The sequence below is a fragment of the Anoplopoma fimbria genome, chromosome 13 (assembly GCF_027596085.1).
Source record: "Anoplopoma fimbria isolate UVic2021 breed Golden Eagle Sablefish chromosome 13, Afim_UVic_2022, whole genome shotgun sequence".
Lineage (NCBI taxonomy): Eukaryota > Metazoa > Chordata > Actinopteri > Perciformes > Anoplopomatidae > Anoplopoma > Anoplopoma fimbria.
In genome coordinates, this window is record NC_072461.1 from 23354263 (window position 1) to 23365559 (window position 11297).

At 43.5% G+C, this 11297-nt stretch overlaps 1 protein-coding gene across 1 annotated transcript in view; it reads right to left on the reverse strand.

Moving 5' to 3' along the window:
* Window positions 1-8208, reverse strand: part of nos1 (nitric oxide synthase 1 (neuronal)) — a 34251-nt gene extending 26043 nt beyond the window's left edge. Inside the window, exons 1-4 of the mRNA XM_054610497.1 lie at window positions 8110-8208; window positions 6439-7237; window positions 3784-3886; window positions 77-214 (exon numbers count right to left, since the gene is read on the reverse strand). Of these exons, the coding sequence (XP_054466472.1) occupies window positions 77-214; window positions 3784-3886; window positions 6439-7160 (963 nt within the window). The 5' untranslated portion in view covers window positions 7161-7237; window positions 8110-8208. The remainder of the gene's footprint in view (window positions 1-76; window positions 215-3783; window positions 3887-6438; window positions 7238-8109) is intronic.
* Window positions 8209-11297: the final 3089 nt, after the last annotated feature.

Genomic DNA, 11297 nt, shown 5'->3' on the forward strand with positions numbered 1-11297 from the left:
CCTCAGCGACAAATGTAATCGCCGCAGCAGACGGCTTCATCCAACCATTAGCTGAGTTGATTTCCATGGGCCTCACCTTGCTGGAGCTGTGGTGGAGTGTGTCGCTGTAGACGGTGCCGGTCTCCCAGTTCTTGATCTTGATGAAGCGGGGGCATTTGGAGGGGCTGCCGTTCTGCAGAGACTTCGTGGGCGAGTTCCTGCCCTGAGCCGGCGGCTGGAAAGAGCACACACAGACAATTACAAGTCTTTACTTCATGCCTTTGTACTCTGTCTGGCTAAACGGTGCTGACCTTTTAGACACCTTTTGTGCAAGCTGGGTAAGTTGTTCATGACTTGGAGTCATACTGTGGTGAGCCTTTCATTGCGGGTAAGTGGATACGAGTACCACAAATGGACATGGATTGTCAATTTTGGGAATGGGAATATAATAAGTATTATCCAGAAGAACTTTAACAGGAGTTTTACCACTATTGAGAGGCTCTCTCTGTGGAATAACGGCTATTTCTTCTCAGGGAAAAATCAGTTTGTCATTGTACTAAAGTCTCTCTAGCACAGGGATATGCACAGAAACTAGCTAGTCTCCGCTCTCCATTTCTGTTTTTATTTCCCGCTCCAGGATAAAAGGCAATCAACATTTAACAGCAGGTTAATGGCAAGCCAACTCTAGGCTCACTGGGTTTTCCAATACTGTAGCTATCGACTTGTGAATGCCTGCAATTGAGCCCCAAAGCCGACTGTAAGTGCCCCTAGAAAATGGCACAGAGTAATCAATGCCACACCTCGGACGCTCTACGATCGACTCCTAGAGCATTGTTAGTCGCACAGTGGAGCATCTCCTGAACAACAATGCCACAATCGAATACCAACACAGTCACGCCAGTTGGGCCTCGCTGTCATTTCGCTTCCTCTCAAAAACAGCAGAGAGGAATGGAGGTGGATTGAATTGAATTTGATTTTTGCACACACTGAGGGTAAAGAGCTTAGTTCCTTTGTGTTCATGCTCCAACAGCAGTAACCCCCCCACTGTGCGGCTCAGATATGACACATTATCGCTGAGGTTGTGGACGGGAAGAAAGATCACTGTAGCGGAAAGAGCTCTCTGTTCAAACAGGCAAAGAAAACCAGATGCAAGGCATTAAAGGTTGTTGACAGAAGAAGCAGAGCAGTTGTGCCTTTGAATATGAATGTACGACTTGTTGCTCAGTGACCAGAAGCTATAGCTCTGGCATTTGTATTTAAGAAGGGTCACTTTTCTATAAATGCCACCTGCAGGTTTCAGAGAAGCCTGTGTATAAGAACAGCCTGTAAATGTCAGTTTACTTTTTTCTTTATTTAAACATGTGCGCTGACGTAAATTTTAAATGTCAGTAACTAAGGAAGGATAAACATCTTTTTTGCTCCTGGAAGAATTGACTGAAGAGCGAGATCAGTTTATTTAAAGATTATTGTCCAACTGACCTTTTGCTAAACATCTTCCCCAAACAGAGATTTCCAAATCACAGCTTAGCTAAAGTAGCTAGGATTGGCAGATCCGGCAAGGTCTTTGTCCGAAAACACTCCTTTGTTCACTCATTCGCTACATACTCAATAATAAGCAGTTATTTGAGATTTGGACGCTTACCGATTATTATCATTTCACATTATTACTGACCGCTGACCACTCCTGATCTTTATTTGGATTGTGGGAAGTTTAAACTTCAATAAAAGGTCAGCCGTAAAACATTTTCAACCGAGTCATGGAGCTAACGTTAGCTTAGTGTATTTAGCTCGCTAGGTACAGCTGATAAAATGTTAAAGTTATCACTTCAGTCTGCAATAGACGGTCACCGAACTACAAATTTCAACCTGCTTTTGTCTAACTCTGAAATCAAGGACACACTTCTTTTTTAAATTTTACAACTTTCAAGTGTAAATCTGCCACATTAAACGAATAAAGTAAATGTGAGCAGAAAGCTATCGGGCATAGCAACAGTAGCATGTCTTAGCAAATACAAGCTACATCACAGACTGAAAAATATATATTTTACATTGATCAGATCATGAGTCCTTATCTCCTTGTTTGCTAACGCACAAACTAATTCCAGTCTGTTTTAATGACACCTCTGTAGTCTATATTACTTGGGTAAGTTGCTGGAACACACCAACTTAAATGTAAATCCCATCACGCCTTAATCACCAGGCCTAAATGTCAGGAAAGAGGTGTGGATGAAACAGAAGGGAGCATCCATTGAGCTAGAAAGGAAGATAATTGAAGATAATCTGATGAAGATGATTTCATAATGGGATGTAATGATCAGAGACTTTCTGGTTAATGCAGTTACACAGTAAAAGTTCCTCCTTCACCCATCAATTAAAACTTCTGATGGGAAATGGAGATAATGAGCGCAAGCCAGGGGGTAGATGGGAAAAAGATCAAAATAAGAAAGTGAGACTGATAGCCTCAGAAATGGAAATGTATGCGATTTGTTAAATATTTATATGGTTTAGTCATGTACATTTACGGTTTGACATCTGGCACCGTATTCAGTGGTGATTAAGCCATTGCGTGTAAAAAAAAAGGAGGCATAGAGGCATTTTTCTCGCATTCAACGGACCATCACAAGGTGGTGTCTCCAGTACTCATTAGCTGGTGTTATTTGACAGCTCATTCTGCCACCTTTCCTTTTGCAACAGGCTTATTTAACATTAAGTTACAGGCAGGGAAGGAAGCTCAAACTGAAGGCACTTGGAAAATCCTTCACCAAATTGAGAAAAACTAATCTACAAGCCATCAACATTTCGCTTGAAGTCCATGTATTTAATGGTACATTTTCTTCAGCGTCTGACTTGAGTCTATCGAATTAAACACTTAGCGATGAGCCATCAAAGTTAGCATCAGCGTCTAGCAAAACGCCTGCAGGGGAACTTCTTGCTGCATGAGTCAGTACACATGCACACACACACACACACACACACACACGATTCCACTTCCCAAACACGCTTTTTCTAGAAGCACACGTTTTCCCCAGTCTGAGCAAACACTACCAGGAAGGAGATACGGCTCCTTACCACATTATACAATACGTATCATCTCTTCAAGAATGCATCGCCCACACTCCCTCCCCCTCTTTCAAACACTCTCCCACAAATATCCTCACACGCACGCACACCAACACCCTCTTTCTCTGCAGGTCTGAGGGGCTGCATCATTTCTACAGGGGCCACATTTGATGGAGAGAGAGACGGATCCAGCAGCTGCACGTATTCATTAGGCCTCCTGGAATCATTTCGCCCCATCCGGTCCCATTGATGGGGGCTGGGGGGCGACGTCACAAGTGGGTGGATGAACGTGGACCATGTGCAGATTACGGCGCTATCCCGGTCACAGACACGCCGACCTGTGACCAGACCCTTCTGTGTTGAGGGCGTAAGCTGGATTTAATGCCCGGAAGGATCTAATGCCTAGGTGATGGGATCTTAAGCAAAGGCTTTGCTACTATGCGCAAAGAAGCACCACAGATGTGCGTGCTCAGTATTTGAAAGCATGAAAAGTGCCAATAGTGTGGATTATTGTGCAAGGCTAAAAAGCCGGAGAGGCAAAAGCAGCCATGGATGCACATGCATTATACCGCTGCAGATTCACTCAGCAGGCCTGCTCATGAACACTTGCAAACACATGCACGCACAGACACAAGGATTTGGAGTTATTGATCTAAAAGAGAAGAGCACCACCAACGTATGCTCAGACATGATCTCCTTCGGGCTAAAGAATTTCAAGGGTTTTGAACATTTGTTTCATTTTACCTTGTCGGTGTCAGCGTTGTGGAGCTCCACCGGCATGTTTTCCAGCATTCTGTTGTTATCGGACGCCAGCTGGGGAGAGGTGCCATTTCCCACGCCAAGGTCCCTGGAGGTTATACACAATTTTCTGTCAGGTGCGTGCGCTCACATCAGGTGCAAAAATAGCTCTTTCATTTGTTAAAAAGCCAAACAGCACTCACAGTCTTGCATGCAAACACACACACACACACACACACACACACACACACACACACACACACACACACACACACACACACACACACACACACACACACACACACACACACACACACACACACACAGGCAGTAAACAAGACGCCTTTCTTCCATCTTTACAAATGCATAAATCATGGAATTGTACTGCCTCCAAAATGCTATTTAATCAGGAATCCCTGCATAATTTCTAAAGGGTCTGCACACCCACACAGGTGTTTTCTCTGTTAGGGCCCTTCGTGGGTGTGTAGACGGAGCTTGGCTAGCGTTCATCAGGCTCTCATGTGTTTCCTGTTTGCACCTGTTGCCGTGCTGTGGGACAACTTTCTCCCTGATTAAGGTCAGCCTCAGTGATTTCTCACGACAGCCCTGCTGTGGGTGTGAGCCACAAAAACCCCTGTTGTGGGTGACAAGGGTGCGACAGGTACTTAAAAGTTAGTTGCAAAAAGGTATTAACTATACAACAGCTGCACTCGCCCAGCAAACATAAAAAAAACAGGATATGAAGAGTGAGAGACGTCACTCTGATCATAAGAGTCTAAAGGAGAAGTGGGGGAGGGGAGATCGCCGTGCTGCTGCATGCATAAACATGAATAAACATGGAGAACTCATCGGCGTGTGATTTCAAGTTTGCGTTTTTGCAATAGAAAAAAACGCCCACACACATATCGCCATCGACCGTCTTTCACACTCCTCCCCCCCCAGCCCGCCGCCCGATCTCTGTCATGAGCACGTGCCCGTGCTAATTGTAAATCCTCACAGGCATCCCTTCTCCCTTTCACACTCCCTGTCACGCTGTATCTCTTTATTGCCACAATCTGCGCGAGCATATTTTAATCCCCACAATTCAGAGGTGCAGGTTCAGACACTCGCAGAAAAACACAGAGAGAAGTTGCATGTGTCATTTTGTCATTACAGCTCTGATGCAGAGCGACATCGGCCTCATGCTGAAATTGTGAAATTGGAACAGATTCTGCTCTGAAAGCAAGCTATCAGTTAGAATGTGCCGTTTGATTCCAGGCAATTTAATGGTCATGAAGAAATAATTTGAGAGATGTAATTTTATAGATATGGCCAGGAAGAAAAATACACACTATTGGCTATGACTTCACAATAACCTTTCTAGTTAGCTTCTGCTTTGAGCTCTTCGAAAGCCTCCTTCCAAATATTTAACAGAGGATAAAATTAAGTTAGCTCCTTCCTGGTGCTGACCAAAGGTCAACATGTTTTCATTTCTTTTTCTTACAGGCCTAAACCGTGTTATGAAATCCATTTTAGCAAGACTTCACCTTTCATGCTTTTCTAATCACACGTTTTCTAGAATTCAATGAATGTTTCAAAGTGCATCCATGAAAGACAAGGACAGGAATCACATATTGATTCGAGGAGACGGTGGCCTCAATTTGATTTAAATTGGTCGGGGAGGACAATAGCAGATAACTGAGACGCCAATATCAAGAGTACAATGTGCAACACCATTTAGAGTCGGGGATGGAATATTGGCTCCGACTGTGAAAAGCTGGTGTCGGGGTTTAGACTCAGAACAAACTTAAAGCAATCTGATCTCAATGTTTGTCAGGCTTCCTCATTAAATGTTGAATGGGAGACATGCTGAATACAGAATTGTTGCCAATTTCACACTTCTCAACGACTGCTGCACCCGGACCTCCGCAACTAAGAAGGACCGTATCGCTCTCTTGCAAGCGGATAATGAACGGTCTACTGACAAGCGTGAGATAAGCTTTGTGATGCAGAGTGCTAATTGGGGTCTACTATGTCACATTAATATGGGGATTGACATCAACACTAATGAAGCGAATCCTAACATATTTTGTCCGGGAACTGTAGCGTCGAACTGAGTCGGATCTCAATAACATTCTGATACATGCTAATCGTTTCCCAGAGAATTTTTTAACTAATCTCAGGCCAGAAATGCAGCTAAATAACCTGATCCAGAAGAGGAAGTTTCATTTAACTTATGGAAAAAATGTGTTAAGCAAGCTACATTGTTTGTTGTTTGTTCAAAACAGTTGATATGAACCCACATGAGGCAGTTGGCCCCAGTAATTGAAGAATGTCAACCCAAAGGGGTCATGAAATGTTGTGACAGTAATTACTTGGCACTGAACACTGAGTCATAATAGGTGAACGAGAGGATGTTCTGACAGCTGCTAATGCAATGCAGCTGGGTCAGGTAGTTTAGGGACAGCGGGGCAAAGTGAGTGGGGAGACTTCCTTTCAATCAGAGGACCAGGTGGAAGCTCTTCTACTGTGAGCCAATAACCACTTTGTTGGCGAGTACTTGACTTTAATTGTGATTCTATTTCTACCGAGGCTCTAACTCCGACTTGCACTCTGTAGGGGTACGAACACAAAGAAACCATCAGAGGGATCAATAAGGAAGTATCACATCTAACAAATTACCAGGCCACTTGGATCTCGGCGTCTCTTCTCCCCACGTTCCTCTGGCCTTCTCCGTTGATCTCCTTTTTGCTGTTTTTGATGAGGCGCAGCACGGGTTCGATCTCCTTCAGCAGCTCGTTGTTCTCCTCCAGCCCGTTGCACAGCAGAGTTCCGCGGCTCCCGTCCCTCATCAGCAGGGGGTCCTGGGCCTGCACGCCTCCCTTCTGCAGGAGGGACTGGGTGATGGACGGAGAGGACAGGTTCTCGATGGCCCTCAGCTGGGGCTCCTTGTTGACCTGCTGCTGCTGCCCGGGGCTGAACGGGCTGAGAGGGGAGCAGTGCTCGTAGGACTTCGACGGCGGGAAGGTCGGGCGCGTGACCCTGACTGTGCGTTGGCGGCCGTCTCCAGACAGCGTGGTCTCCAGGTGGGTGGTGAAGCCCTCGGGCCCGCGGAGGATCAGCACGGCGTGGCTCTCGGGCGACACGTTCTTCAGCGTCTCCAGGGCCCGCTCGTAGGACAGGTCCACCAGGGGCTTGTTGTTGACGGCCAAGACGATGTCGCCCACCTGCACCAGGCCGCACTCCTCCGCCGCGCCCCCACGGATGAGGTCGGACACGATGACAGGCGGCTTGGACACCCTCTGCTTCACCAGGAAGCCCAGACCGCCGACCTTCCTCTTGAAAAGACGCACTGAGATGATGTTGGGCTGCAGCTGGCACACCGTGGGCTCTGACTCCTGCATGATGCCTCTGTGTGTGTGTGTGTGTGTGTGTGTGTGAGAGAGACTGTGTGAGAATATGTCCGTCCCCAGGGATGTTTCTGAAAAGCAACAGAAGGAAAAGGGGAAATAGAAGTTCTATTAGTTTTAGAGGAAATTACATTCACTGCATGATTTGTTTACAGTGTGTTGATTTAGTTGATAAGTCAAAGAGGGTGCATGAGTCATTCAAGCAGAGTGTAATATTACACAGACCATTAAGTACAGTTGAGCTAGGGATGCAGAATATTGCCATGGACATGAAATAAATCTATTTTCCAACTGATCAGACCTGCTCGTACCTCTGTGATGCTCAATATTGTCATCAAGGTGACTCAACACTGTCTCGAGGTGTAATGTTCTAAATGCAAATATTGGCTTTGCTACAGTTGAAGAGCCTGCAAGACTCACAATGTTAACAGGTTCATAGGAATTGGACCCAAGTACTGAGTACAATTGTGTGGTACTTTTTTGTGGCATTTCCATTTTAAGCTACTGCGTACCTGTATTACACACTTTTACATTTCAAAAAATTGAAATATTGTACTTTTAACTTATTTAACAGCTATAGTTACAGCAGAAAATGTTAATGCTTCCATGCTATTGATTCATTAGTATCGCCTCTAACCGTTGGTGCATTCTGTATAATATTCTTGGGTATAATTTGGGGTATATTTTGGTGGTTTGAGTGCTGGACTTTTATCATAAAAGAGAGATTTGACATGGTAGGATTGCTAATTTAGTTTCTTCCACCTCTGGTTTTCCCCTTTGCCCAAGGGAACTGAAAGTGCCAGATGCTACAATAAAACACGACACCGTCTTTGATGCTCGACAAGCGTGTTAGTTGTTTCTTTGACGTGTCAGCGTTTGGCATGTGGGTGGTGTCACCTAGGAATGTACAGTAGGCTATGTAAAAAAAAAAAAAAAAACAAACACAATAGTCTGGTGGTGTCACAGATGTGGTGTGGCAGGCAAGGCGGGGAAGTCCAGACAGGCAGGCAGGGTCGGCAACGGGGAAATCAGTCCACGGAAATTGCTGGAAGGTCTGACATAAACGCAACGAGTGTGTGACTGACTGGGGTTTAAATACTGCAGGGTGTAGGTGCAGCAGAGTGAGCAGGTGAGAGGGATGGTGCTGATGAGGTGGGCGTGGCAGACAGGTGCACTGAGTAATACTGATTGGGTGAGTGAGGGAGAGTGTGGTGAGAGAGAGAGGGGGCGGGGCTGAGAGCTGGGAAGTGGAACTGGGAGTGGCCGGAGTGAACTGAGAGAGAGAGAGTGACAGGCAGTTGAACAGAGTGAGCCAATTAGGTGAGTGAGGGAGAGTGACAGGGAGTGTGGAGCTACTGACAGCATGGAGGAAGAACTGTGAATGCAGTTTCACCAGACTACAGACTACTGTTTCACTTTGAGAAATGTAATGTAATGTGCGGCTGTGGCGTAGTGGAGAGCAAGGTAGTTCTCCAATCAGAGGATGGTTCGATACCCGGCCTCGGCAGTCGATGTGTCCTTGGGCAAGACACTTAACCCCAAGTTGCTCCTGAAGGCTTGCCATCGGTGTGGACTGGATGATGAATGTTAGTTAGAGTCTGATGGTGGCACCTTGCATGGTAGCCTGTCATCAGTGTGTGAATGGGTGAATGATATGTAATACACTACTGACTGTAAGTCGCTTTGGATAAAAGCGTCTGCTAAATGACTGTAATGTAATGTAATGGCGGAAGAAAGGATGAATTTATGAATGAGAGAGAGAGAGGATTTCAAGGCAGCAGTAAATTCCAAGCTCTGAAATCAAATCTTAATTAAATAAAAAAAAAGATGAATAAAAGTTGTTTACTTGGAGTTTACTGCAGTGTATGAAAAAGCGCTTCAACAAAAGACATTCTTGACATAAATTGAACGTTTCTATGCGATGTTAAACCAACATATCGTCGTATTTGCCATCGTTCAAGCGATTTAACTCCACTTTGCATATCACACATTGAAGGGGGGGGTCAGGTCTTTGGTCACGTTCATAAATGATACTGACTGATCTGTCCTGGGGCATAAGGAATAACTTAAGCAGGCGGCACTTTAATCCTCACTCTTTGTAGCTGCACCCCACGAAGATTCGGAAATTGCCAATAACTGATGTGACTATTGATGGAAATGCGCTGTGAATATGAAAATTAAATTATTTATTTTTTGTGCTACGGTGTCTGACCCTGGGTAAGATGATGTTCTATTATTATAATGTCATAATTAAAAAGGTTGTTAGTTAAAGATTAATAACATGATGATTCGGAGCTAAATAAAACGTCTCATTAAAGAAAAATAGTACTTCTTTGATGATATTAGATGATACATTTTGTACATCAACACATATGTCTATGAAGTACATTTATTTATATATATATATATATATATATATATATATATATATATATATATATATATATATATATATATATCGATCAGAAACCACGTGTCAGATATTCATTAATTGGCAGTTAATTCCCGATGTGCTTCCCTGGTAGACATTAAGGATTTCCTCTTATTGTAAAGTTTGAACTAGTTTCAGTTATTTGTGCAAAAGAGATTGTAATTTTCATTTAAAAAACATTTCGTTTCTTTTTCATGGACGTCTTACTTGTCTTATAAAATGTGTGTTTGATAATCTGCAGCGAGCAGCGGTGCAGGGGCCAAATGTTTGGGGTCCATATACTAACTATTTTTTGTGGTGATGTCAGAGGGTTCAAAATCAGGTTTTAACAGCTTTTATTGTCATCTTTAATAGTGCAACAGCAGTAAAACAAATGTTGACAGTTGCCAAGAGAAATCCACACACACACACACACACACACACACACACACACACACACACACACACACACACACACACACACACACACACACACACACACACATATGATACCGAGCTGCTACAATTGCGTGTTGCTACCGATAGAAAAAAACAAAACAGGAATAAAATGAAGAGAAACCCGATTGACATGATTCAATCTGGTGAATACACATCTGTAGAACAGATCAGAACTTCACAAACATGCACTAGACTCACTGCACTGCTCTCCTCAATGCAATCAACACAGAGGCACAAGATGTTCCCGTCGAGATGGATTTTCATATGCAACAAGTTCTGACGACTTTTGGCCCCAAGAAAACATAAATAACATCGCCAATAAGGATACAAACTTCTCTTGTTTAGTGTAACCAGGAGATATTTCAAATAAAAACCATCTTGTCTCAGGAGCACTCCATTCATCCTCAACAATCTGCACAAACGGAGATGTTGATTTCTAGTTGAAAGCTGTCTGATACTCTAAAAACCTTTTTTTTTGTCCTCTTTTCAACCAGCTAAAATAGTTATTACATCAAAACACCAATTTGTCTGAGAATGCTGGGAATTTGTCTGAGAGCTGATATTTATTAAAAGTATATCTCCAAAGTCACAATGCACTGGTTGGCAAAATGTGGTCTACATTTTTGCATATAAAATCGCATAAATATGGAACTATATAGATTGTGTGCTGCCAACAAGAAGTTTCTAGGACAGCATTTCAATTATTACATTAATGTCAAATAAGTGCGCTTAATTGCAGTGGTGCGCATGCGCAGGACTGCTTGGACTTCGAAAGACAGCTCCTGCTGATAGACTGGCTTTGCACCAGGACTAGCAGATCAGGATGAACGAGCTAATAAATAAACATGAAACTATCTATAGCCAAATGCATACTTTGTAATTACTTATACTATTGTGTTTAAATAAAGCATCAAAGCACCAAATGGGCTAGACTGATAGATTTCTAGATTGAGCATGTTAGCATGTGTGTTTAATGTTGGATTGTTTATGCTACTGGATTAATGGGCTGTTGCTGTAGCCTTTAAAATTGTATTTATTATCATTTTTAGGACATTTCGCATCGGAAAATACACTACAGAGAGTGAGTGGGGCTACATGTGTTTGGATGAGGAGGAACTGAATATGACAAAGTGATGCACAAACAAGAAGATGGTCAAAACCATTGGATTTTGGCATGTAGAGTATGGTACTGTGTCACAAACAGAGGGTACCATGTGTTTAGCGTTAGTTTTGTATGTATATGTATGTCAAATTGCAATTGC